The sequence below is a fragment of the Nipponia nippon genome, unplaced genomic scaffold (assembly GCF_047370975.1).
Source record: "Nipponia nippon isolate SJK-2023a ecotype South Korea unplaced genomic scaffold, ASM4737097v1 scaffold_9, whole genome shotgun sequence".
Taxonomy (NCBI): Eukaryota; Metazoa; Chordata; class Aves; order Pelecaniformes; family Threskiornithidae; genus Nipponia; species Nipponia nippon.
In genome coordinates this window covers 27521090-27548981 of record NW_028262413.1, presented here as the reverse complement: position 1 = coordinate 27548981, position 27892 = coordinate 27521090, and the positions used below count along the sequence as shown (strand labels likewise).

The 27892-nt window shown below is 53.8% G+C and overlaps 1 protein-coding gene across 3 annotated transcripts; it reads left to right on the top strand.

Annotated features, from left to right (window-relative positions):
• Window positions 1-163: 163 nt before the first annotated feature.
• Window positions 164-27058, top strand: SEMA7A (semaphorin 7A (JohnMiltonHagen blood group)). Of its 3 annotated transcripts, none has more exons than XM_009469644.2 (14): window positions 164-354; window positions 15509-15642; window positions 16571-16621; window positions 16930-17025; window positions 17424-17508; window positions 18065-18175; window positions 19507-19646; window positions 20017-20195; window positions 20401-20509; window positions 21228-21426; window positions 23095-23210; window positions 23896-24047; window positions 24575-24642; window positions 25047-27058. In XM_009469644.2, the coding sequence occupies exons 1-14, from the start codon at window positions 243-245 to the stop codon at window positions 25394-25396; spliced, it is 1902 nt and encodes a 633-aa protein (XP_009467919.1). In that variant the 5' UTR covers window positions 164-242; the 3' UTR covers window positions 25397-27058. The 3 variants fall into 3 exon arrangements, with proteins under 3 accessions (XP_009467919.1, XP_087601004.1, XP_087601006.1); XM_087744878.1 differs by having other exon boundaries at window positions 166-354; window positions 25050-27058; XM_087744880.1 differs by lacking the exon at window positions 164-354 and adding an exon at window positions 4309-4676.
• Window positions 27059-27892: the final 834 nt, after the last annotated feature.

Here is a 27892-nt window from a genome sequence, read left to right as displayed (position 1 = left end):
GGAAAAAAAAGAAGGAAGGACCAAAAACCCCAGCAAAGCCTGCAGATACCAATGGCTGAAGATCAGGTGCTAAATGAAAAGAGTCACTTTGGATTTTGTTTTTTATAAGGGTTGCTTCCTATGAAGTTAAACATAGTCCCGCCCTCTGTTTCAGTCATTGGCTGCCCACTCTTTTGTATAAGGCAAGCGATGCAGCTGTCAGCCTCACAAGCTCATGATCTCTGCTCGCTGAATAAGTAGAAATGAGCAGGAGGTCGCCCGTTGCCCTCTTCGTGGCCCTGTGGGCCAGCCAGCTGGGTGCGTGGGCAGCGGGGCGCTCCAAGGTGAACCCCAGGATCATCACAGCTCCGCAAGGTAAGTCCTGGGCTGCGGTCGGCTTCAACCTTGAGATGCAGTGGCGTCTGCAGCTGACAGCTGCTCCCTGCGCCGTGTGTTTTCTACCTATGTCTTGTCTTTTGAGAAGAGTTAGTCTTGTTTTATTTCTTTTGTCTCTTCGGGGAGACTTTTGGCTCTCATTAAAATGAGCTAAAATGCCAGTGGTCTCAGGAAGGGGCTTCTGGCCTCCTTGATTGCTTTTAATTGAATATTAAATCCCTGTTCTTGCCAAGTCCTTTCCTTTATATATTCTAAAAACATTTTCCTACAAGCTGGGTATATTAAAGGTTGTCGAAAAGCCCTGAAACAGACACAGTAACCATTTCCCCTAACTTGCAGGGAGAAATGGAGAAGTGTATTTGCATAATACAGTTAATCTTCGCATTCATGTGATGTACTTACCCTGTTAGCTGCAAATGAGTTTTGTGAGTAAATATTTGCAGAAGATCTCTATTCTCTGAGAAAATACATATGTCTGAAATGGCACGCAAGGACTTATAATCAGATCTGATCTTAGCAGAAACTGAACAAAGAAATGTTTTCAAGGAGCAAGCTTAGAGCACAGCCCAAGCTTCGTGTGTTGAAAAGAGCAGACTAACGTTTACTGGTTTTATCGTATGTCTTCCAAGCTTTTTGATTAATACCCTCCAGGGAGGCTTTAACAAAAGACCCCGTCTTGTCCCTGGCGGTTCTGGTGTTTGGCTAAGCCGGCGGGTTCAGCTGAGCTGCGGATCTCATGCTGCTCTGCAGTACAACAGCTCCTCTGTGTTTCCTATTCGCCGACAACTTCAGAGGACACAAATTTCCCGTGGTTTATTCTGCGCCATCTGTTATTCTTCTGCTGTTATTTATTATGCCCTTCTTCTTCAGGCCCATCGCTGCCTGTGGATGAAGGGCCAGGAGCAGAGGGAAGGGCGGTGGGTGCGTGGCTCGGAGGTGGCCTCGCACAAAAGGGAGAGACACCGGCAGGGAGGGCAGCGAAAGGTTGCTCCTTGTATTGTGTCATTTGTTTTATTCACTGGGAAATGAAGTGGTTCAGTAAACGGGATGCAAAAGGGAGAGAAGGCACGGAGCCCGCGACTGAACAGAGGATGGGGGTCACATATTTCTCTATAGACGTTTCCCCTGTGCTGCTTGGCGGCAGGGGGAATTTGAATTACAGGGGTCTGGTCTGTTTGGAAATGCCTGTCCTGGAGTAAAACTGTGCTGAGGGGGAAGAGCAAGCTCGGGTGGTTGATTTCCACCTGTCTCTGTGGGCTGTGCTTGGGACGCACACGCAGCATGGTCATTTGGCCCTTCCCTGCATCTGTGTCAGACGGTGGCTTTCCTGGCGCTGACAGCAAGGATCTGTTACCGAGAAACACCAAAGCCAATTAGTGTTAGGACACTTCCCTGCACAGGGATCAGCTTATGCTTATCTCTGTTCCTCTCTTTTTTTTTTTTTTTTTTTTTTTTTTTTTCAGTGAGAGCTTAGCTGGGACACAGGCCAAGAGGGATTTCAGTTGGGGAGGTATCAGAGGTAGCTGTGTGGCACACTCATTAGGAGACACTCATGTGTCCTATTAAACAGATTAAATTTTGCTCAGCATAACCTCTGCCCTTTAGGAAGTGGGTGTGTGGGTGAGGAGGAGGGTGGAGAGGAGGCTCTGGAGGAGGATGAAGAAATGGGACAGGGGCCAAGGGGACGCGGTGGGTGGCAGGGGGCCCTCTTTAACTTCCCCAACGCTCCAGGCACAGTGAAAGGCAAGCACAGCATCTTTAATAAAGCCTGCAGGTCAGCACACTGCTGCTGTTTACATCCACGTGTAGAGGCTCATCCCTCGCTGTGGGGGTGACAGTGTTGCCGGGCTTGGTTTGTGGCTCGAGTCCTGGTCCCGGAGGCTGGGAGCGGGACGAAGAGCAGCAGTCCAGGACATCTGCATGGGTGTTCGTGCCGGGGCTGGGCCTGGCGTGCTGCATTTGCCGTGGTGCAACGCTGGCCTCAGCCCTGGGCTCTGTGGGACCTGGCAGCTCTTCACATAATTAAATTTCTTACATGCCACAGCCCATCACTAGCACCAGGTATGGCAGCCTCAGCAAAGACACCTAGAGACATTACAGCCCTGCAGGTGAAGGGAGATATTCCTGGTGCTGACCAGAGCCCAGCTCTCTCCAGGAGGGAAGAATATGTGTGTGGGATCCCTCTCCGGGCTGCAGTTCTGGGAGAGAGGAGGAAATTGGTGCTGGGCAAAGCTGCAGCTGCCCTTCCATCTCTCAGCCTTGCTCCCCTCACCAGTACCCCGCCAGACCCGGGGAGAGAGCCCTGGCCTCGCTGCAGGCAGCCTGAACTGCTCTGCTGTTTCACCCTGTGGTCCCTTCTTGTCCGGTTTCGTAGCAAGAAATAGGTGAGGGGACATTGAGAGCTGGGAGAAAAATGTAGCTGGGCTTAGGAGGCACGATCCTGAGCTCAGATCTGAAGACAAAGGAACTGAGCTGGCCTGTCTCAGTGCTTGGAGCTGCCTGGCTTTAAGTAATTTCACAGTCCTGGGGACTTGGACTTGTGGCAGTGGTTGGCTGGAGCACCATGCTCTGCGGATCTGCTTTTCTATGAATGCAGTGCATATAAAGCCAGCCCCGAAGCCTTGGCTGCAGCTGCTGTTCTGCCTTTCTTTTGCCTCCCTGATGCTGCAGCGCAGTGCAGGAGGGGGTAAGGAAGGGGCACGCTTTTCCCCAAGGTCAGCCCCGTTTCAACGTGTGCTTGGGAGTGTTTGCCACCAAAGGCAGGGCGAGGGATTCCTGGAGTCCTCCCAGCAGCCGGCACAGGTGGCCGGCTCTCGGGTCCGGCTGGGTAACACATATCTGAACACATATCTGACTCTGCAGGATTTCTTCCTCTGAGTGTAGGGACACTCGGAGCAAAGGGCTGAGGTCAGCTCCAAACCACTGGTCACATCTGAAGTGCTTAAGATCCTTTTTCCTGGTAAGGACTTTGCCCCTCTTCCCCTTTGCAGCTGACCCAGCACACAGATGGGTCAGGATCTCTTCTGGCTGTTACCCTCCCCAGTGTCCTAACGAAGGAAGACTACAAACAGCAAGTTCCCTATCTGTTGAGATTTGCAGAGTGGGAGTGAGTTCAGCCTGGGCTGGCGCAGAGGCAAGTGCTTCAACCTTGCACACTGTGTTCTTGCTTATCTTCCCTTTTATTTCTATCCTCCCCCTGCCTCCATGTATTTTTCTAACTAAACGCTGACCAGCTGGGCTTTGCTTTGAAAAAGGTGCGTTCACATCCCACACTGAGCTTTTGCTTGTCAGCACAGATACTGTGTTTACTCTTCTGATCCATCTGCAGAGACGGAGACCGCTGTGTCCCGGGGCTGGGCAGAGCTGTCTGGGTGACAGAGCAGGCAGATACAGCCTCTCTGTACAGAGCAGGAGGGTGGCATCCCAGGCTGGCTGTCTCATGACCGCAAAGTCACTGAGCATTGGGAGAGCAGAGGAGTGCAGTGAGGACAACAAGGAGCCTGAGGGCTGGGTCAGGCTCCTATAGCCTGTGGCCTTTGGTGCCAGAACAGGAATAATTTTTAGCTGCTGCCATGCTTAAGATTGTCTTGTCCCTGCATGTGTGTAGATCCGAGACAAACTCACAGCCCCTCTCTGGTTGCCTGCTGCATTTACACCTTGGGGTAGGGTGGGGTCTGACAGTTTTAATTGTTCCCTGATTTCTCATTGACAGATGAGGCTGGAACCTGGAGGGGATGGGTTCTGAGCTGGTGTGTAGCTCGCAGAAGATAAGCAGGTCCTTCAGGGGAAAAGAAAGATTATATACTTGACCCTTGGCTGCCTCGACTGGGTAAACTGGCTGTAGCCTGCCCTGGGTCACGGGGTGGGGGAGTCAAAATGGGAGTTCCTGGAAATTGCCCGTGCTGCCTGTAGTAGCTCCTGGGCTTTGCCAAGCTCAGCTGCCTCTCCTTGCCATGGGAAAACTGTGCCGGCAAGCAACCTCTGAGTGCTGTAAGAGCTCTCCTAGGACCTGGTGCAACGGTGCTGCGTTCAGCTAGCAAAGGAGGAGGAGAGCTGACCAGAGATGAGGTGGAACTCGTACTGATGGGGAGTGGTGGCAAAATGAGAGATCGTGGTGCTAGTACCAGCTTTTACTCCTCAGTGACAGCGGCACGGTTTTCTCAGGAGCCGCAGTCCACATGGGTGTGAAACATCTTTGTAGGACAGTTTCACATGAAGCTCTCGGAGCATCAACATTTCCAGGAGAAAGCTTCTCACTTTCCCAGCAATGCTATTTTCTGCAGACGGCTCATTTTCACAGGGTGAGTGATGCTGGTATCATAAAATGTTGGTTGAAAATATTTTTTGCTGTGCACAGATTGAAAAAGAAAAACAAACCAAGCGAGTGAATCACAACCACCTCCTGTTGCAAGAGCGTGACACAAAAACAACAGGCATGGGCAAACTAATAATAAAAGTTGTGGCTGCTGCGCTGAAATGCTCAGGGCTGGGAGAGAGAGACAGATGCAAATTGTTGACCTGCTGCCCAGCTCTGTGCCAGCCCTCGGGCTGATTCAGGGTCAGAATTGCAGAAAACTGGCCTGGGAAGGTTTTCTGTAGTTGATGTAGTCCATCTTGATGCCTTAAAGCAGGACAAACTAAATCTAAGCCTGAGTACTTGAGTGCAAACTAAATCTTAAGTAGTAAGTACAAAATGCTTTTTAAAGAAGCTTGTATCCAGAAAAAGGGCTGGAAGGTGAGTTGGAAGGAGGAAATTGCTTGTTTTGCATCCAGCCCTCTCCTGTTGAGCTACATCCTATGGTGTGCAACTATTCCTGGTTGCTCCAAGAATAGGACTTGTTCCTCCTGTTGGGCACCCTTTTCTTTTCAATCCCAGCTCCACCCGCTGTAGTAGGCTGTGTCTAACTGCGTCTGGTGTGACAGAGAAATGCTGTAAGAGTGCCACAGGAGCTGGATGCTGAAGCATCTCCTGCCATCTCTACTAATTTCAGAGCGGCTTAAGTCTGGAGCAACAGGCTTCATAGAATAAACCTAATATTCCTTTAATGACAACTCTGGTTCTCTAGTGCTATAAATATCCAGTCCCCAGTTTGAACCCTGTTGACTGGTGTCAGCATTCTCCTGCAGCAATGATTCCACATCTAATTACCCACTTGGGTTAAATTATTCTCCTTTATCAGGCATGCGTGGACTGGGAGGGAGAGGGCATTGCAAGTTTAAGGAGCTGTAGGAGTTTCCTTGGGGAATGCACGGACAGTCCCAGCCAGACACCTGCCCTTGGGCTGCTCACAACAACCGTGGCCATGGGTTTGCTCGTATCTTGGATAACACAAGTTTTGGAAAGTCTGATCTGAGCGTCTGGTTTCAAACAATTGACTATAACACAGTGGTTTGGCTTTCCGAGTCTGAGCAATGCGGTGCTGCAGCCAAAGATAGACGTGAGAAGACTGGATATTGTGCACTCCCGCTGGCGGGGGTCAAGCAGGCAGAAAGGGGATGCTAGGAAGGTCTGCGTGGCCCTCCCTGGCACAAATCCAGAAGGCTGCAGGGCTGAGACCTAGCTGACATTCATTACAGGGGTGGGAAGCCTACAGCAGCAGGTAAGAGGGCTGCAAAGAGCATGACAGGGCCCTTCCCTATCTAGCAAGAAAGGCCCCTTGCTGCGTGCATAATCTCATCTGTTTTCTGTAGGGAACTGAAACTTCATCCTTGCTTCAGAGCCACAGGTCTCTCTTCCCACCTTTAAACCTCTGCAGAGGCTGGAGGCCCTGTGGGGGGCTGCACAGGTCCCCTCGCCCCATGCCCACCTCCTGGATAGCCTCCCCTGGGCTGGGAGGAGAGGGCATGTGCCCGAGAAGGGTTTCTCAGCTGCCCTGCCCTAACCAGCAGCAGGGAGGTGGGAGATGGCTGCCAATTAAGCTAAAAGGTAAAGTGTCTGGTTTTGCTGGTGGATATGCATAGAGGTGCTTGGGACAATTTTTATTCTGGAAGGTTTTTTATCATAATTCAGTCTCTAGAAACTGATCTTCCTAGTGTGAGGGGCAGCCGTGCTCTCCAGATAGCAGCTCTCCTGCTAAAAGAATCCTTTTGTTGTTCTGCCGTTCTTCCAGTGACCGTATAATAAAATACCATAATCACAGGCCAAAGTTCCCTAGCTTACACCAGGAACACGGCACGGCTCGGGACTGTCATTACGAAGAATGGCTTTTGGAAAGTAACAAAACCTGGCTCTAAATTTAGCATCCGCAATCCGTAGGGTGCAGCAAGCAGCTCGGCTTCAGGGCTGGTAGGGAAAAATGTATGTGCTAGATGACAAGCTGCACCCGTGAAATCAAAGGCTCTGGGCTCATCTTGCAGGCACAGGCTTCAGTGCTGCATAATTTGGGGGGGGCGGTGAGCAGGCAGCGGGGGCCAGGGGATATTGGTAATGTGTTAGTATGCGTAGAAAACGCTGCCATGCCTGTCGTATGGTCATTTTGTGTTTAAAAAGGAGAAACCTGGAGCACGAAGCACTCTGATTCGAGCCTTTAGAGGGTAAGCGGAGCCCTGCAGCGCTGCCTGTGCTCATGAAGCCCTGCCTGATGGCAGAGGTTTTGAAGTCAAGGCTTGTTCCTGCCCAGGTTGGGGGTCTCTTCTGTTGCTGGCTGAGTGGGCGTTTGGGACCGATGCTGGCTCTGCCTCCGGCTTGGAGGCCCCTCGCAAAGGGGATATAGGCTGCATAGCTCTCGGAAGAGCTTTTGAGCAGGCATGCCCATGCCTAGCAGCTGGGTTACCAAACCGAGAGGGTTTTCTTTTTCCTCTTTCTTCATGCTCTCGCTCACCCCTGCACTGAGTGCTGCTGCCGGCTGCCAAGATGCTCCAGAGCTTACCAGAAATAGAGTGGAAATCGTTAATGCGCCAGCATATTTGCCTTCTGTAGTGTAACTCTAAAAAAGCCTATTTGTCTAGTTAAAGTGTGCTCTGCGAGCTTGAGCCTTTCTGCTGTGCTAGCGCAGCCCTCCCGGGCATTTGGATTGCGAGCAGGCTGAGAGCTTTTGTAGGATATGTCCCTGATAATGCGGGCTGAATTGTTTTCTCTGCTCTGGAGCATTTTGCTGTTGATGGCAGGGATCTCTCGAGGGCAGCAGAAAGCAGCCGCATGAGCACCCCGTGATTGCAGGGTCTTCAGGAGCGGTTGGGGAAGAAGCCAAAGAAAGGGCAAGCAGCCTTGTATGGTGGGCAGCCAGGAATGTAGCTTAGCCGAGGGTGGAAAAGTCCCGCTGTGGAGAGGCCGTGGATGTTACTGATATATCCATGGCCTTGCTCTTTCCTTCGGAGGAGTGCTTAGAGGGAGTCGGAAGCAGTCGGGGAGGGGTGTGCGAAAAGATAGCATGAGGTTTCTTGGCAGATGATTAAATGCTGCTTGTCTCCAAACTGTCTTGGGGGAGAGACAGGATGAGAAATACCAAACAGATTAAACCCATCGCTCTGACTTGCTGCGAACTTAAAATAAGAAAGAGGAGTGAAATGTGTAAGGCAATCAGGTCTGGGTTTGAGTAACGTGGGCTTCCCAGCTGCATGTCTCCCCTCCGTGCTTTCACATCTCACTTTCTTTTGCGTTTCCCAGAAGCGCATGGACCCCTTAGCAAGGGTTCAGGGCTACACGTCCAATCTCCTGTGGGTTGCCTGTGTTGCCCAGTGCTGGGCTCACTGGTTCTCCATGTGAAGGATGGTGGTCACAGATGGAAAATGGAGAGCAGCACACAGCCCAAGCCCTTGCTCTCAGCTGTGCTGCTTTCGGGAACTGAACCGCAACCTTTCCTACAGGATGCAGGGCATGGGAAAATTACGGTCAGGGCTTTTACCTGCCCCGGGCTGATGGGAAAGCACTTTGCCTTTACTGGGAAGCCATCTTACTTACTCTATCCTTTCTGGTCACACACGCACTCTTGGGATGCATCTCTGGGAGTGGCTGGGTAAAGCAAAGGTAGCTGCTCTGACCTCGCAGTGTTGCTGCCCTACCTGGCCCTTCCCTGCCCCGGTGGGAGAGGCTGTGTCGGTTATGAAATATGTAGGAGATGACTGATGCCTGCAACAGGGCTTGTTCGATCTGCTTTCCAGGCCCTGCCCTTTCCAGAGCTGCTGGTCACAGCCGGTGACTGCTCTTGGACTCCGGCAGTCGGTACTAGAAATGAGTGTACCTGTGTTTCACCCGTGGTTTTCAAGCTTGTGCTGCGTGCTCAGGGCAGGAAGAGGAGAGATTTAAGCAGCGTGGCTGCTGTGTAAGGCTCTCAAGGTGGGCACAGACACAAGCTGGGGGTCTCCCCGTGGCAGGGAGAGCCCCTAGGGGAGCAGGGAGAGCTTTAAGGAGCAGGAAACGTGTGTCTGTGTCTGGTCCCGCTTCAGGAAGTGACATTTTTAGCACTCTTTCTGGTTGCCTGTTTTCCGCTGCTGCTCACCAATGCCTTTTGGCTCATGGCAGACTCATACCACAGAGGAGTTTTGGGGGAGTCCCTGCAAGCGTCTTGAAAAGACGGCAGGGGAGAGGGGGGACCAGGAGGGGAAGGCAGGCAGCACAAACCCCTTTTGAGACGCGCCAGCCACTGGGCTGATGGGCACCAGATCATGGCCATGCTCCCAGTCTGCTACCTCGTGCCAAGCTGAATAGGTAGGGGACAGGGAGGGAGTGAGAGAGGGACAAGGATGATATTTGGCTCTGGAGGGAGCTCTTAGGGGTCCAGGATAGAAATCTAGAGGGGATGGGGCTGTATCGGTTCTGCTCTTTTTATTTTGCTTTCTTTGAGAAATGACTGGTGTTGGAGCATAGGTTGAACTGAAATGGTGCGGGGCTGCCCCGCACACTGAGCAATGTTCCCTGAGGGGGCGATCCTTCAGCCTGTGCCTCTCCTTCCCCCGCGCTGAGAGGTGGCTGTAAGGATCCCGACTCCCAGGAGTGCAGCTAAATCCCTCGGCAGCGTGCTGGTGGTGTGCATTGGGGAGAGGAGGGAACAAGGGGCCCGTTTTTTTTCGTGAGCAATGAGAAGGAAGTGGTTTCCCACATTGTATTGCCTTTTCACCCCTTTCTCAGAAACCCTTCCGGCAAAAGTGTATCATTTTCCACAAGGTGTGTTGGCCGGTGGCGTCTTGGAGACCTTGCAGCTCACAGCCCTTCAATTACTCCATGGCAGGTCAGAGCAAACCCCTCCAGAGTGTCCCTCCTGGGTCATCTCATCTAGAGACAAATTCCTATAAAAAACCCTGTTGCTGCAGGATCTGCTGGTTCCCAGAATCCCATCAGACTGCTCGAGGCGTCCATCCCCTGGGAAGGAGACAGCTGGTGGGTGAGCAGGGCTCTGGGGAGCACCTCCCTGGCCCGACTGTGGTTTCCTTGTGTCACATTGCTCCTTCTGGGCAAAGTCATGGGGGAAGGAAAACGTAGCTGCTCGGTGAGCACAACAGCTCCCCAGAGACATACTTCCTCCTTCCAAAATGTCTCAACTTGGGAATTTATAGATCATTGTAAAAAAAATTGCAGCTTGGCTTCTTGCTGGCATCCGCAGCAGAGCTGGGGAGACAGACGGCGTGTGGCTCTTGGATGGGAGCAGTGTGGTTCGTCAGTCCAGTCCTTCTCCCAGGGATGGAGGGGACCCATGGCAGCCCCGTGGGGTGTCTCCATCCCTCCGGGGTGGGTGCTGTGAGTTCCCATGCTCCCCTTAGAGGGGACCGTCTTCTGGGGGGGCTCCTGGGGCTAGTATCTCACCAAGCAGGTAGGAAATCCAGGGATCATCCTCCTGGTCTTGCCTGGGGGAATAGTGAAACTGGAACTGCACTGCAGAGTGATGTCAGAGCTGGATCTGGGACCAGGCGGCCTGACCCCAGAGTGGGTGACTAAGGCAGTGGACCTGAATCACATTCCCGGCCCTTAAAGAAAAGCAGTCAATCTGCCCATGCTGGGCTGCTTGTCACGCATCCTATGTGAGCTGGGGGAGCGGAAGAGGGATCGATGTCATCGAATCGAGACGGCTCTCATTCCCAAAAGCGGCATGATGTGCAGGAGCCTAGAGCACACAGTCAGCCCTGACTCATGGCCAGACCCGCACTGCACAGGTGGAGGGGACGAGACCCAGGGGACCTCCCTGCATTGCCAGTCCTTGAGTCAGCATCGAGAAGGTAGCTTTTCCTTCTGCCGTCAGAGCCAATCCCGGTCTAATTGCAGCAGAGACATGCTGCTATCAAGGTCGTAATCTGTTCAGTCTATTCAAACAGGAAGGAAGAAATAAAACCTGGGAAATGAGAAATTGTTTGGAGAATGATGCGAGCAGTGCCGTGATTCAAGCAGGAGCGTGCTTGCTGTCAGACCTACAGGCAGCAGACCAGGTGGCACTGTCATCGGCGTAGTGCCAGGGAGCGTAGGATGCATGACGGTGATGACTGACAGCGTTATAACGTGTTATAGCGAGAGTTCCTGGGGCTGCCGGGTGGATTGCCTGGGTGTCGGGGAGCGTGGCGGCGACAAAGACTTGGCTGTGTTCACCGTGGTGGCAAGCTTCGGCGCTGCACCAGTTTAAATCCCATTTTGCCATTTGGCGGGTGGCCCAGCTGTGTGTCCCCATCATACGGCAGCAGTAGGAGAGTTTGAGAGAATACAGGCAGCTTAGCTAAAGGAACTTCCCCCGCTCAGGGCAGCACAGGCCCTGTGGTGTGGAGCGGGTAATGCCAGGGAGCAGGTAAACCCCATACCCTGCCTGGTTTCTCTTCATATTCCAAGGGGGGTCCCACTTAACAAGGGTTTTATGAGCAGCAAGTGAAGGATCTGCCTCTTGTCTGCATCAGCGCTGCTCCAAAGAAGCAGCGGGTTCTTATCTTGTCCTCCTTCCCTTTTTATTTTTTTCCAAGCTTTATTTCAGTTCCTTATTTAAAATGCTGGCACCAGAGCAGATTTGAACCATCACCCCCATTTTAGGGAGACGTAGTCCTCCCCCAGTATCAGTGAACAGCAGACCTGCAAAGACTCGCCCGCTACTGGTGCTGAGAGCCACGCAAGCCAGTGACTAAGCTGAGCGTCTGGGATGCTGGAGCTGGCTGCCAGACTGGGGAGCGGTGGAGTGCGGAGGGGAGAAGGACCGCCATAGCTGAGTCAGCCCTCCAGCCAGGATAAGAGCTGAGTTGTTGAGTTTGCCTGCAATGAGGCTGTATGCCCACGCTGCTGCTCTAGTTGGACATCTGTTCTGGAGGTGGGGGGCACGCTTCCCCCCTGCACAAAGCTCTGGGACTCTCTGGGAATCGGACCTTGCCGTGGTGCTGGGGAGGACCAGGCTCTGCCCAGGCTCTTGGTGCCTTTCTGAAGGGGGCTCCTGAACCCAAAGGGAGCCAGAGAGCCCTTCAGCATATCGTTAAAGCCAGATTTGCCCAAGCTGTGTCTAGGAGGGCCAGCCCATTTCATCCTATGCCCCGGTCAGCTGGGAAGCAAGATTGCTCTGTCTGTTATCTGCATTGCTCTGTGTGTGTTTAGGACACGCCTGCCCGCCCCCATCTCATCCAGAGCATCTCCCTCTTCCTTTCCCTCCTCCTCCTCCGTTACCTCACCCTGCAGGCATCCTTCCGAGATGCACCGGGCTCCCTCTTTCTCCCTCATTTAATAGTATTCTTCTTCAATCTGGTGTGGTACTCTCCATTTCGCCTGCAAAGCACAAAGCCGCTCTTTCTCCCATTCATTCCTCCGGACCGGGTTTGCATTTCAATTGACAATTGTGCCATTGATTTGCATGCTGACGGTGGGGTTTGCAGTAAATGCCAGGCAAAGGGACTCAGCGGGGTTAGTGAGGCTCTGGAAATGAGCCCTGTGTCTTCTGAAGCTCCGGACTTGATTTCAGAGGGAGGGTGGTGGCAAGGTCATGCCTTCCCGCTTCCAGGGTGGCGAGCCTTTCTTTGCAGTGTCAAAAGCAGCCTTGGACTTGCGAGGAGAGGATTGTCCCCTTCTTTGGGGACATAGTGTGGGCCATTAGATGCCCTCTGCCTCATTATCCCCAGCTCTTGAAGCCTTTTATAACCCAGGCTCCCGGTCTGGGGGTGCCGGGCAGCTCTCCCCAGTCCTGCCAGATGAGAAGCAGAGGCGAAGGGGATCAAACCGCTTGCCTAAGCCGAGCTGTTTAAGGCAGAGCGGGGGCTGAAGGCCAGCTTTGCAGGTCAGCCAGAGGGCTGATGTGGAGGCAGAGGGATCTCGGCACCCGCTCACGGAAACACCTTTAAAAGGCTCCCTTCCAGATCAAGTTAAACCATCTCTGGAGCTGCAAACACATTTCTGGGCCCTGGCTAGCAGAGTTGTTTACTCTCAGCTTAGTGATTCAGTGTGGTCTCCGGGGAGCAGTAGGATAAATAATACGTTGGTGCCAACCAAATTGTTGGTTTGGGCTTATTTGTTTCTGGCTGTCTGGAGAGAAGTGTGTCCTTTCAGGTTGTCACAGCTCTCAGAGCTGAGCTTAAGAAAGAGGCAGTGTTGTGAAAAAGCCTCAAAACGAAATCAAAGGTAATAGGAGCACGTGGGGCTGAAGTATGTAAAAGGGTGAGGTGGAGGAAGAGGAGTGGGGAATGGCTGCAGGTGTATATTTTCCTGGATTAGCAGCAAATTTAGGGGCTGGGCTGGAGGTTTGAAAACAAGAGTAAACTTTGCTGAAGTACGGCCAGACCTGCTTGCAGCGTGTTGGTGATGGGTTGTGCTGGCAGTGGTAGCTGGATGGGGGAGAAGGGCTTTAGGGGCTCCCGTGTGCGCGGGCTGTTGCCTGCCTGCTCTGCAGGTTGGGCCAAGAGGGGATTTTGAGGTCTCCTGGGAAGGGGGATGGTGAAAAGGTGATTAGTCCTCTCTTCCCCGGCAAGCATAGACTGAGTCTGTGGCTGATGAGATTCCCCAGGCTAGCTGTCATGCCCGGTTGGCTTCCCGCTTGTAGGGCCACTTAGGCAAATGAGTTGCACAGTCACTCTGAAAAGACTCAATGCCAGCTTCTCCAGCAGGCAAAGCATATGCTCAGGAGTTTTTCTGAGTCCTCGGACAGAGGAGAGGCGGTAGGGCTGGGGAGGGGATGGGGAGCGGGCAGGGAGTGCCTTCCAGCCGAGCTTTCCTGGCTACGGGGTCCCGACTGCCGAATCCTCCCCCTGCTGCCATGCAGCTCCATGGCCTCTGTCCCACGGTGCAGGGGAAGTGCAGCCCGGAGGTGTTGCATTAGCAAGAAGCTGGGGGCTGGAGGGCAGTGATAGTTTCTCTACCATGGCACACCTCCACCCTCTCTCTTTGCGGCTGAAGTGCCCTTGCGAAACAGCGGCTGGTGGGCCTGGCAGGGTTTCCCATCACCAGGCGGTGCCTGGCAGCAGCCCCTGTTGGCCAAGCCGGTGATGGGAAAGCCTTGCTGGCTGCGTGCCGTTTAACGCTGCAGGGATTAGAGACCCCGAGGAGGTGCGACTAGCTACTGAAGTGGAGAAAAAAGCCGCAAATCAAGCAGGCATTCAGTAGCCCCAATGACCTCTAATACATCTTTTTTGCTTACGGCTCTGCGGAGCCTTGGCAGGACCCCTGCGCAGTGTGCTCCAGGCAGAGGGGGAGTGCTGGGCTGTGCAAAGATTGTCCTTTGCCTGTCCTGCCAAGTGCCCCTATAAATAGAGAGGGACACGTGCCACTGATTAATTGCCTGTCTGTGCAGGCAGCCAGCTCCTGAGGCAGACTCAGCCTTTGTCTGCTGGGAGCAGCAGCACTTGCCAGGAGAGAGGCCCTCTCTTATTTCGAAAAGGGAAAAGAGGGAGAGATGAAAATGGAGTGCCCTGTCATGCTAAGCAGAGGTCAGTCCCAACTGGAGACTTTTCCCTCTCGGAGGAGCAATACCTCCTATGTCGTTGCTGCAAACTACAGTATGGGATAGGATAGCCTACGGAAGTGCATGTGTGCTGCGTGCATTGCACCCTGCCGCGGAGCTGGGCCCCAACACGGCTGCTCAAAGCTGCCCAGATGTGGCTGCACCATCCCGGAGAGGGATGCAGGACCAGCAGACTCCATCCAGGCACAGCAAAAGCCCCAGGGGAGGAGGCTCACAACTCCGCTGCAGTGCAGGGCCAGCCTCCCACACCTGAGCTGGCAATGCAGATGGGAAGGGAGAATATTTTCAGGAAAGAGGAGCCGGAAAAGCTAGAAGGTGAAAGAGGAAGGAAAGAGGGGAGGACAGGCAGTTCTTCCTCCCAGCTGAGCCTGGAAAGCCTCCCATCTGCAGCAACCAGTTGTGACATGGGTCCTAGGTCTTGCAGCTCACTTCTTGCTCACGTCTGGGGCGTGGAGCCCACGAGTTGCGGCTTTACGTGCACCCTTCCCCTGTCACATGTGGGCTCTGGCCGGGGGGCTGCAAACCCTGTCCATGCCTCCTGGCCCTTGGAGGGAGGATGCTGACAGTGCAGCTGGAGGCTGGTGAGGAGAGGTGTGATGCTGGGCTGTGGCTGGTAGGAGATGATCTACCCTGTGGGCACAGGGAGGTTGACCCCCAGCTGTAAGGCAGTGCAGCAGCTCCTCTCCCATTCAGCCAGATAAGAACTCACAGCTCCAGTTAAACATGTGTAAGGTCCCAAAGCAGGGCACAAAAAACTATAGGCATGTCAAATGCAAGAGGGTGCAGGAGCCAAATCTACAAGGCAGGTGCCTGGAGTGTTGTCAGAGGATGGCTGGAGAGGGGAGGGAGCCCTTCATCTCAAAGCTGGGAGGCAGGAGGCACTCGGCCATTAGAGCAGGCGGGAAGGCAGCGCTCACCTGGCTGCTGCAGAGCCAGTTCTGAGGAACTCTGAGCTTCTGCTCTCCTACAAGAGCTCCTGCAGCAACGTTCCCCTTCCTCCTTCTCTTCCTCCATCACCAGCCCTGCAGGGGCCAGGCGGGCCGCTCCATTGTGCAGCTCTCCTGTCCCCTGGGGCCAAGGGGGCAATAGCTCAGCTCTGAGCCTGGGAGCTGCCTTTCCCTGCCTGCCTGGTGCTGGGCCAGCCATCCCAGAGGACCTCCAGCCCCGTGTCCTTGTTACTCTTATCACTCTGAGAGCACGGAAAGGGAGTTGATCAGTCTGAGCTGGCTGCGGGTGCTCTCTGCAGTCAGCTGCGGTTCCCCTGACGAGTGTCTCCTCTGTGCTGTTCCTAGGTGCGAAAGAGTATGCATTTCCCAGGAGTGAGAAGTACCCGGTCTTCTATCATAAAGAAAACAGCTCAGCCATCTACATCGGGGGAGAGGGAAAGCTTTATTACTACGACTTTGCAACCTATGACAACTACACAGTAAGGATGCTCTGCTAACAAGTTTGGCCCTGGAGCGCAATAAGAAAGTGTCCAGCATCCATCTCACAGCCCAAATGCTAGATACCTTGCTCAGTGTCTTTGCCAGCCATGAAGTCAGGCCTGGAAGGGTCTGGTCTCTCCGCAGCCTGCCCCATCCATCCGGGAAGCCGCAACATCAGTATGATGAATGGCTGCAGCAAGGGGGGTGCAGCCTACACTGGCCATGGGCGGGTTCTTCCCAGGCTGTCATCCTCCTGAGGTCTTTGCTGTCCCAGAGGGAGGATTTTTCTGGTGAGGGACCCTTTCTTTAGCATGAGAAGGGATGCTCAGACTCATGTCACCGGGGAGAAGCTATGTTCCCATCCCTTTCTATTGTCGGAGCCCAGGCTGCTTTTCCTCAAAAGCAGGAAGTTCTGGATCAGCTGGGATGGAGTTAATGCAGCAGGAAAACCCCCCCAGTTGGCTTTCTCATGACCCCTTCTTGTCCTTCTCAAACAAGTCAGTTGCTGAAGTTTGCGCCCAGATACTTCCCTTCTTGTTCCCAGCAACAACGTAGTTCATGTGTCCCAACCCTCGGACACCACCACCCACTACTGAACACCCAATTCCTCACAACAATAGATCCTCTCCCGAAATCCTTTGGAGAGCAGCCCAGGCTGGCTGCCAGTCATGCCTGCCACTTCGGCCCTGCATCTCCACTTCTCCCCATCACCTTGAGGGCCTGAGAGATCCAGCCCAGCCTCCCCAAGGGTTTTCAGATGCTGAGGTGGGGAAAAGGGCTGTGTTGCAGTGTTTAATGACCTTCTTGCCAACATGTTTTGCTTCTTGTGAAGAGAGTGACTAGCATGTAGTGGATGGGGCTGAGCCCACATCAGTTGGCTTTTAGAGGGAAGGAATTAAAGCATCTCTCTCTCTTTTTTTATCTTAGGAAGACTTCCCAGTGAAAAATGAAGGACAGTGCATGATGCCTGGGAATTTGGTAGGTCCTACCTGTGGTGGAACAGCATATGGAACAGCTATATGGGTGAGGGTTGGAGGACTTGTATTGCAGGATTGCTGGGGAAGGAACTGTGTATGCTCCTCACGTGCTCTCTCTGGGTGAAGACCTCCAGTGCCTGTGGAGCAGGAGATCAGATGAGATGATACTAGTTTCCTCTTCTGGCTTTAAGGCCTATGAAAAAACTAAGAAGCCATATAGCGGTGTGCTTGGTGGTGCTGCGGGCTTGGAGCTGTGGGGCTGTGCTCTGCCATTCGCAGCCACTCATGCTCCTCTTCTTTCTCTTGCAGGAGGACAATAAAAATTACCTCACATTAGTGGAGAAGTATGGAGATGGGATGTTAGTGTGTGGGACTGGCGCCTGCGCTCCCACCTGCTGGAACTTGGTATGCTGTGGCCACCTGTGATGGGAACAGAGCAAAGCACTTGCTCTTTTGTTTCATGCTGTCTCCATCTGTAAAATGGTGCCCTCATCCCCCCTCCTTCTCAGAATGCTCTGAAATGCCCAAATACCAGCTCCCTCGAGGAGCTTATTGTGACAGCACATGTCCGCATGTGCCACCTCTGTGCTCACTTGTCACAGCCCCCCTCTCCTCACCTCCTGCCTGCCCACCTCCTGGGCTCTGCCTGGCCCATTCAACAATGGGCTACGTCCTTCCCTCATTTGGGCTGTGCTAGCCGAGGTGAGCTGCTTTCCTCCTGCCCCAGGGGTGGATGTGGGCACCTGGCTCCCCTGCTTTCCCTGAGCTGATCACACTTAGGGACCATTTCTGTCCTTACCCAGACGCAGAGAAAGGAGAGCGCTTCGTGGGATGGGAGAGGTATTGCTCCTTTCACCCCTGACTCGAATACCCTCGTTGTCGTTGACGGTAAGTCTGACTGCTGGCATATTTTCAGTCGTAGTGCTGTGCAGGAAGGCTGGGCCTTCTGTAACAAAAAGGGGCACCTTGAGGCTGCTCCAAGGGCTTTGTCCCTCTGCTCTAGTTGGCAATCGGCCTTAGTGCTTCTTGCTTTTGCCTCATCAAAATGCACATCCTTCTAGAACAGGGCATGGCACAAGGTTGTTTATTCCTGTCCAGGGTGTGGGTGTTGGGTCTCTGTGTGGGAGGCTAGAGTGCAATGGAAACAGGGGGAAGGAGGGTCCTGCAGTAACTCCGCTGCTCTGGACCTGGCAGAGGGACAGATGAGGATCCTTCCCAGAGGTAGAGCAAGAATCTGTCCCTGCCACTCTTTAAGTAAAAGGACTGGGGGAGTCCTGCCAGTCCTGCTCAGTCCTAGGCAGTGAGGACTGGGTTTCTTGACCTGTATCCACCATCTCTGTGAGTCCGTGTGCCCAGAGAGTTCTTGGTTCTTCGTTTTCTTCTCACAAACCCTTCTGCCCCCTCTGGAAACAGCCCACTGCAAATGAGCCTTCCTATCCCACAGGTCATGACATCTACTCCACCATCAAGAAGAGCCAGCAGAACGGCAAGATACCCCGTTTCCGTCGAGTGAGGGGGGGTGGAGAGCTCTACACAAGCGACACAGTGATGCAGAGTAAGTGTGGGGGAGATCCTGAAGGTGTGGGACCCGCCACTTTGCCCCACCAGGCAGATCAGTTGGACTTTTTGTCAGTCCACAAGTGTGGGCCGTAGTACACAGCACAGCTTGGAGGGGTACATCCTCTCTGCCCAGCTGGGGTGTAACTCCAGAGCTGCTTGTTTGGGTTCGGTCATCCCTAGAGCTGTGGAGAGAGCTGATCTGATCTCCGTCCGCAATGCCAGTGAGGAGGGGACCCAGCGGCTCCCTCCAGCTCTCTTGCTGCCAGTTAGGGGAATTTCACCTCTTTGCTTCTGGGACAAAACAACTGACAAGTGAGTTCCTCTCGCTCAGGGTGAGGAGATAGGGAAATGGAGAGAAATGGGTGGCAAGTCCCCTGTCAGATGCTGGAAGAAAATATGGTTGTGTAAAGGTGCCCATCAGCTGCTGTGCGGTGGTGGAAACAGGAAGAACAACTTCTGCTCTGGGCAGTGGCCCTTTCCAAATCCCCAGCTGGGGTGAGACCTTGAGGCAGGAACATGTTGGGCTGTGCATGGGACAGCGTGGGGAATAGAGAGACAGGAGCCTCCTCAATTTCCATGAGCTTATTACATTGCCTTCCCCCAAGCCTCCCCAGTGACACTGGGAAATGGGAGATTATTGAACCCCTGGCCAAAGAAAAAATCAAATCAAAATGACACCAGGGCAAAACAGAACTTGTACATGCAGGGCAATGGAGGAGGCAACCAAGGCACCAGCAAACAAAACTGATAGATCCAGAGCCGCGAGGCTGATCCCATGCTTACACAGAACTCCTGGCCACAGGGACGTCAACTAACAATGCTCAGAGGGAGCTGGCCGCTGCTGGGGATGCCCTTTATGGCAGTGGTGTATTAATAGGAAGAGCATCATTGGGTTTTCTGCAGCAAACACAAACAACACTGCAGCTAGCTCCCACCGAGGGAGCCTTCCTCTATGATAATAGCTCCGTTGCGCAAGAAGGGAGAGCTGGTTTCCTTTGCTGCTAAGCAGCCGAGGCTTCACTGGGCTTTGGGGACTTCACCTTCAAGGGAACGAGTGCGTGGAGTTGGGCAGGAGGGAGAGGAAGGGGAACCCACTGGAAAGGTGCATGTGAGGAGCGGTTGTTAGTGCGATGCACCAGTCAGGTGTAGAGGATGGGCTTGGACCTGTCCTTTGCTTGGAGCACAGACGGTGTTTGCATTTCCTCATCTTGTCTGAGGGTGAGTGGTTAGCTGTAGAGCACGCTGGTTTGGTCCCCACTGGTGGCTTTTCAGAGGAAACGTGTGTGTTCAGGCCAAGGTTTTCTGATGGCTCATTTCCCTTTACAGACCCTCAGTTTGTCAAAGCCACCACATTAAGGCACGAAGAGCCTCACCAGGACAAGATTTACTACTTCTTTCGTGAAGACAACCCGGATAAGAGCCCTGAGGCCCCTAGAAACATCTCCCGAGTGGCCCAGCTGTGTAAGGTACCACAGGAACAGCGTATGGTGGGGAGGCAAGAGTGTTACAGGGTGGCAAATGGACATGCCAGCTCACCTGGTGTTATTGGCACATGATGTGGTCCCTCGGGCTCAATTCTCTCCTCTGCCACAGAGTTTGTATGGGGGACGGCCACGTCCTTTGGCCTTCCCATCCTCTGGCTCCCATCTTGCCTGTAGGGGAGAGAAAGCCCTGTTCTGTCTCGCTGGGATGTTAGAGAGGTACATGATTGTTGCAGTGACCAGCATCAAATATACCTCTGGAGCATCCCCCAGTTATCCATCCAAGATGCTGGACAGGGAGGACTTTGTGTTCTTCTCTGCCAAACCCTGACTCCCTGCTTTTCCTCTCCCCCAGGAAGATAAAGGGGGAACCAGTTCGCTCTCTGCTTCCAAGTGGACCACCTTCCTGAAGGCCAGCTTGATTTGTGTTGACCCAGTCACCAAGGGCAACTTCAACTGGTTGCAAGATGTTTTCTTTGTCCCTGCGAGTAACTGGCGGCACTCCAAAGTCTATGGGCTCTTCACAAACACCTGGTGAGGGTCTTTGCAAAATGGAGGGATGTCCTGTCCCATGGGCCAAATCCTTTCTTTCAGCCCTTGAGTCTCTCTGGCAGGTACATGGGTGGAAAACAGCTACAGTGGGCAGGGTCAGCGAAGGCGCGATGCACACAGCCGTGCCCCAACCGTAGGGGTGATGGCCAGCGTCTCCCTGACCTTCTCTTTGTCTTGTTGCCTGCAGGGGAAGCTCTGCTGTTTGCGTCTATTCCTTTGGGGACATTGACAACGTGTTTCGGACATCCAGACTCAAAGGCTATAATGGTCCCAACCCAGAGATCAAGCCTGGGCAGGTGAGTGAGTGATAAAAGATGCCTACATGAAGCGGAGAGGCCTCCCGAGGCCAGGAGAGCTGGTCCCTGCTCTGCCACCGCAGTTGTCGGAGTAGCTGGGACAGGTGAGGGAATGGTCCCACCACTGAGCAGCCAGGTGAGAGCTGGGGCAGCGAGAAAGGTTGTAGGCACTGCAAGAAGGATCTGAGGTTTGTTGATGGAAACAAAAGGAGGCTGGATAAGGTCCAACGCCTTCATAGAAAGCAAGGGGAGACAGGCTCTTACGTGCCTCGGCAAACAGATCTGTGAGCTCTCGTGTGTGAAGCTGGAGGACAATGTCTAGCCTTGTGTTTGCTAGCCCCGCGGGTTTCACCGAGCCAACCTGCAGCCCAGCCCTGCGGTTCTGAGTGCAGCACTGACCTGGCAGCAAACAGCAGGGTGGGGGGAGGCTCCCCTAAGCCTCTGGGTGCGTAGAGGAGGACTCACAGGGCATGAGTCTCCTAAACCATGACTTCTGCAGAGGAGATCACTGTGTGGGACCTGACACGAGCACAGTCACAGCAGCCCCAGGGCTTGTGTTTACACCCAAGGCAGGCTTGTGCGCCATGCCTGGGCATCCTCCTCTGGGCTGAGGTATCCGTGCTGTGCCCTGCTTTGCTCTCCTGCCCTCAAGTCTCATCCTCAGGGATGTCTAAATCTGTCTAAATCTGATGGTGGCTTTTGTCCCCTCTTGCCACAGTGCGTTTCCTCTGGACAGCACACCCCGAGTGAGACCTTCAAAATAGCTGACAGCCACCCGGAGGTGGAGGACCGCGTGGAGCCCCTCTCCCCCACCAAGAGCCCCTTATTCCACAACAAGCACCGCTACCAGAAGATTGGGGTGCACGAGGTCTCTGCGGGTGACGGACGCCGCTACAATGTGCTTTATCTGGCAACAGGTACTGGGAGCCCTTTGGAGTTCCCTGGAGTTTGCTTTCCCCTTGAGGGCAGGGAACCCAAGGGAAGCAGACGAGACCCCCAGTGCAGAGTGAAACAAGGGGCTCTGTTCCCAGCTTGGCATATGTTTGTCAAGCAGAAAAGAGCTGCCAAGTCCCAGTATAGCTAAATGCATCCAATTTGGCTGCATAGGCAAAGACAGGCTGAAAGCAGAATCCCAGCACATGGGATTTACCCAGTTGGGCTGCTTCAGCCTGTGGTAGGTCTCAGGCTAAGTGTTTTTAGGGCGAGGGAGGGGTAGCACAGCTCTCCCCAGGAGCAGCTTTACACTGTCAACCAGAAATCCTTTGGAAAGGGACCCACTCTGTCATCTCCTGTCACTGCTTGCTCTCGTGCAGCAGCACAGACTTCCTACGAGGCCAGCACCTCTGGTTGGAGACACAGCCAGCTGATCATAGCTGCCAGAGGTCCTGGGGCAGCCGGAGATGCTGCAGAGCTGGGCCAAGGCAATTCAGCTGCAGGTGAACGGGATGCAGAGCAAAAGGTTGGCGAGCTCAGTCAGGCAGCTGCCCAGAAGGTGCAAAGGTCCCTAACCCAGCGCTTCCCTCTCTTGCCTGCCTACCTCCCTGGGCTTGGTCCCTATGGCTGTGCTCATCCCTTTTTCTGCTCTGTGCTGGGATTTGTTCACTGGCACTTGTGGAGGGTCTTTCTGGGGCTTTTGTTTCCTAATCTGTGATTAAAAAAATGCAGATGGTTCTCAGTAGGTGGCCTGGGTTGGATTAGGGCCCACGCATGCTCAGATTGTTCTTATCTTGCCGAAAGCCTTGGCTTAAATGCAGTTAACGCCTTGCAGAGTCCTGCCAGGGAGCTTGCTCCAAGATGCAGGGCTTGGCAGGGCAGCTGCCCAGCCTCGATGGGGCAGGTATGGAGGCAAGGGTCAGCACCTGGGGGGGTCCTAATCCCTGCCTGACCTGGGGTCACATCTTTCACCTCACCCTGGTTGATGGTGGAGAAGGGAGCAACTATTTGGGAGGGAGAAACCATGCAAGTACTAAAAGAGGGTAAACAATGAGGATTCCTGAGCCCTGTTCCCTCAGGATCTGCCTTTCCACCCCTCCACCAAACTCTCGTTTTCTTAAATCACCAGTTTGGAGTCATTTAACTGGGGAGGGGAGTCAGTTTAATTAGAAAAACAGAAAGGCAAAGACCCAAGTCTGCCTCAGGCGAGCGGTGAGATGAGGCTCACACAAGAACAGGCCAGTGATCAAAGCAGAGCAGAGTTTGAGAGCGGTTGGTTTTTCTTGCTGAGGCCGTTACAGTGCAGCTGATCAAAGCAGGCACAGCTAGGTCCCGAAGGGCAATGGGAAATGGGTTCCTCATGGCTCTTGGCTGGGAGGATGACAAGGTTCTGCTGTGGGAAACACTACTGTCTGGGGGATGATTTTATAGCACAGCAAGCAGGCTCCTTCTGAGAAAGGTCCTGTCTTTTCTGGGTGGGTGGTTTCAGGAATCCAGTCAAGCCTGGCTCTGCAGAGTGGGTATTGCCTGCCACAGCGTGGGCTGGAGGCAGAGCTGGTTCCCTGCCTGGCTTCCCCACCCCTGCCTGCAGCCCCTCTGCCTTGCCTTTCTGCTCTCAGCATGCTTCATCAGGGCTCTTCCTTCCTTTCTAGACAAGGGATCGATCCACAAGATCGTGGAACTGCCGGACGGGGTGCAGAACATCATGGAGCTCCAGGTCTTCCCAAAGAAGGACCCGATCCAGTCCATGATCCTGGACCACAAGAGGGTGGGTCTCTGCCTGCTCCACAGAAAGGAAAACAGTGGGTCAGGCTGTAGCTTTAAAAGCAGGCAGCAGAGGAGGCAAGGACAGATGGTTTAATGACAGCTCCTGGGTCTGGAAGTAGCCTCTGGGTGGGTTTGTAAGGGGTCCCGCAGCATGCTTTGCTAAATCCTAACAGCTGGGCTGATGTCCCCAGTCCTGGGTAACTCTCTGTGTGGTCAGTGGGCAACGGAGCTTTTCAGACACCTCCTGTCCTCTGGAGGCAAGGGAAGAACCCTGGGCCAAATCCCAGAGCAGTATTCTCCTCCCCCTGCAGTTTCCCTCTCGGTGTCCAGCCTTGCTGGCAGATGAGCTGTCAGACAGCGCTGGTGCTCCATCCCAGAGGTGACAACACTGCTGTCACTGATGGAGGAAACTTATTTATACACAGGGCTGGTGGGAGAAGGATGGCTGCTTCCCCTCCCATGACAGGGACATATGACAGCATTGCCTGGACACCTACCAGCCCCGCTGGTGAAATCCACCCCAGTATCACAGTGAAGCTGCAGGAGAAGTGCTAGACACTCATAAGGTGGAAGGGATCAATTGGGGAGCACCACTTTCTAGATTAGCTATTCCATTAGTACTTGGCACCATCTTCCCTGTTGCTTCAGGGCTTCCTATGATCAGCCACTCTGCTTCCCTCCTGCAGGCGATGCTGTACGTCGGCTCAACAAATAAAGTCATGGAGATACCCATGGACATGTGCAGGGTGTATCGCAACAACTGTGACAGCTGCTTGCTGGCAAGGGACCCGTACTGTGGGTGGTTCAATGGGAGTTGTCAGTCGGTTTATCTAAATCGGTACGTGGCACCAACAGCTTGCTGTTTCTCCATCACCTTCTGCTGGTTGCTTTCATGTGAGAAATACCCAGACCCTCAGTATTCCCCTTCCTGGCCAGGGCCGCACATAGTTTTGAGGCCATCTTCCCATCACAGAGAGAGATGAGCCCATCATGTCCAGGCAGTAACAGTACAGATGTCTGCGCTGTCCCCAAAAACCGTGCCTCTGCAGGGATTCGTCCCTCCTGCAGCACCCCTGCTCTGGGGAGGGAGAGGTCAATGGTTTTTGAGCACCCAGCCTCTCTTCTGCTGTCAGAAATGTGTGTAGCTGTGCTGGTTGTGATGCTGTTTAAAGCAGTTGATTGTGGTGAGCTGCTGGGCCACCAACCTCCTAAGTGGGGGTGCAGGGTGTGTTTTTCCCTACCCAGGTGTTTAAACTTTCTTCCTTATCTGATCCACCACATCTTGTATGGGCGATTCCTTTCCTAGCCCTGAAGTGCTACTTCCCTGAGATTACTGCTTTGTTAATGCTTGTTCCCATCTACTAGGGAGGTACATCAGAACCTGAACCTGGACCCATGGCGAGGAAAGTGCCAAAAGGGGGATATTAAGGAAGGTATGTAAAGGTTTTGAGCTGTAGGCCATTTCCCCAGGGGGCGTTTGGGGCAGGGTGACTGATTCTCAGGTCTTTGTATGGGCTGTGCCAGGTGTTGCAATTTATTGCTGGGGAACTGGGAATGACCATGCTGAGACCAAGACACCAAGCAAGTCTCAGCTTGCAGTTAATCCCTAGATAATGTATTTCTGAACTGGGTGAGAGGGCTCAAACTCTGTGTTTGCTGATGTCCAGGGAGAAGAGTCCCATGGACTTCACCAGGCGTGAGTCAGGCCCTGCCATTGTCATTAAATGGCTGTGTAACACATCCCCATTGACCCAACTGTTCTTCCCTCCAGACTTGCGGGGGAATTCATGGTTCCTGGAGATGCCTGTCTCATCCCTCCCTTCTCAATCTCTTCCAGTAGATGACTATCAGAACATCACAGTCGTCCCTTTCTCCCGCTACTACCTCAACTGTCCCATCGAGTCCCACTATGCCACCTACAACTGGTACCACAACAACAGCCTCATCAAGACCTGCAACACCACCCACCCCCAGCAGGACTGCTTCCACTTCATTCAGAACGTGAGCCACATTCACTACGGCCACTATGTCTGCATCTCGGAGGAGGATGGCTTCAAGCAGGCTCTGGTGAAGGAGCGCCTGGTGAACCAGCTCAGGTTCATGTCCCAGAAGGGCCAGGCCACCATGACGTTTGGCTCTTGGCTTCAGCTGCTCCTGATGGTGGTGCTGGTGGAGCTCTTCCACTGAACACGACAGGACTGTGTTCCCACCATCCTGGCTGCTGCTGCTCTTCCTGCACTCGCTATCCGCTGCTGAGGCGAGATCCCCATTCTCTTCGTTGCTCCTTTGACTGTCCCAAAAGGGGTCCTGGGCAGCAACCCCTCTATCTTTGGCCTTGGTGGAAGAGTCATGGCGAGGAAGATGTGACTGTGGGGCCAGATGGAGCAGGGTTTGGGGACAGGGAGGGAAGGGGTCCCCTAACACGCGGGGGACGTTCACAGTACCCAGCAGTGTGAAGGGAGTGGTGTCTGCCACTCCCCGAGCCCGCGCTGGTAGCTCTGTACTGGTTATCGTCCTGAGCCTACCCTGGGCGTGGATGTTCAGGGGACCTCTACAGATGTGCATGCACTGATTCTCAGGGCACAATGACTCCTCTCTTTGGGAACGTGCATGTGATGAAGAGGAGGAGCCAGCCCTTGGCCTTTCTAACTGGTTGATCTGTGCTTCGCTCCGAGTGGGGACTGATGCCTCCAAGTTTTTAGTGGCTAATGTCTGTTTGGGTTGGCAAGCAGCTGGAACGCTCCCAGTGTCACATATGAGTCCCCTTCTGGTCTGGAGAATTAGGCACTGGAAGGGTTTTAGGGTTTGGTTTATTCGTTTGTTTTTTTTTTTTTTACAGCTGGCTTTGACATGGGAGGGAGATCGGGAACTAGTGCTGGAAACCTGCAGGCAAGGGCAGGCACAAAGTTAGCATTTTGCATGGAAGAGCCTTGGAAGATGACTAGATTTGGGGTGTGGGGAAGAACAGACCGAAGGGGACAGGAAGGGAAGGTGGAAGCAGAGCCCAAACCAAACCTGGGGAGGCCCTGGGAAGAAGTTTTAAACGCACAAATCCTCTGCAGGCAGCTAAGGGCATTTATCTGTGGGCAGCAGGCAGCCCCTGCTCCCAGCACCTCTCCTCCGGGAGCGGGACCGGGCTTCCTCAGGGAAAGAGGTGGCAGTCTACCGATCTCAGGGCGATGCCAAGGGGCTTGAGGGGCTGCGCCTGTCCCCACCGCTCAGAGCAGATCTGCCTCTCTCCCTTGCAGTGAGGGGACAGGGGAGGACCAAGGTTTGCTTCCCTTGGGCTTTGAGGTCTCCGAGCAAGACTAAACTGTGAAAAATGGGGTAATCTCCCCATGCCTGTGGGCAAGGGGCGATCCTATACCTTGTCCAAGCCTTTCCCAGCCCTCTTGACCGCCAAAACGCCCCAGCCTCAGGCCATGTAACGGAGCGGGCATCGTTATCTCATGCTTCCAGTAACCTGTCACAGCAGCACAGCTCCCGCTTCGTGCCTGCTCCGAGACACTCAGGAGTGCCCGAGAGGTCTTTTTGGCAAGGGGGAGAGGTGCCACGGGCCTCTCGTGACCACAGACTACGGACAACGGGCCGAGCTTCCTACTGCACTACATTTCCAAGAGCCCCCCTCTCAATCTTCTTACATCCCTTCTCAAAGCACTTTAACTTTGTGAACTAACAAGTATATTTATTACCAGCCGGTGATTACTGTACTTGTATAATTTTATAATATTACAGAAAGTAGGTTCAAATTAGAGAAGAGAAAAAACAATGAAACAGCTACCAAAAAAAACCTTTCAGAGCTGTGACCAAAGTGAGAATGTGACAGTTGAAATAAACGATGGAAAAGAGCAGGCGAGTGCTGGGTTTCTCACCAGGAGCCGAGGGATGCTGCTGCGATGGTGGCTGGGGTCTCCCCTGTCCCTCTTCCTCCACAGCCACGGGGTCCTCCCATCCTCTTGCATGTCTTACCGACTTCTCCTCGCCAGCAACAGCCCCAGCCCAGTGCCAGGCCACCCCTCGTGCCCTGGGTTTGCTGCTCCCGCTTCAGGCTGGCACCATCGGGAGCGAGAAGCCGGGCAAATTCCCGCGGGAGAATCCCAAGGGGGGGTGTTAGCAGCACCCTGCTCATCACCACCCACTGCCTGCAGAAAGCGAGGGATATAAATAGCGACAGCGGGTCTTCGTGGGTGCCGAGCCGTCCCGGCACCTTCTGCCTGCGGCTCTGCCTTGCCTTTGACGTTGGGAGCGGCTTAGGCGTGCACGCAGGGGCTGCCGGGCTGACAGCCTGTGAAATGGAGCGGTGCTGAGCTCGCAGTTCTCTTTTTGCTGGTTTGGGGGAAAAATGAGCCGATGGTTGACAGCCGCGGCGGGGGGGGGGGGGGGGGGGGGGGGGGCGGAAGGCCTGGCTTGAGATGGAGGGAAGCAGGGAATAGGAATTCAAGCTTTTAAAACATGCCAACAAAAGCAAGAGAGAACAATACATCTTCCTCTCTTTCAAACCCTCCATCAAAGCACCTTGGCACAAAGGCAGAACCGGTTGCGGAGCCCAGCAGACCTGTCTCAGTGCTCGGCCCCCTTTTGCAGGGCTTTCAAAGGGTTGCAGCTTCATCTAAACCCGTGCCCGGCTGCTTTTCTGTGCGCTTTTCTTAGTGCTCGCTGCTGGGCCTGCAGGTAGCATCGGAA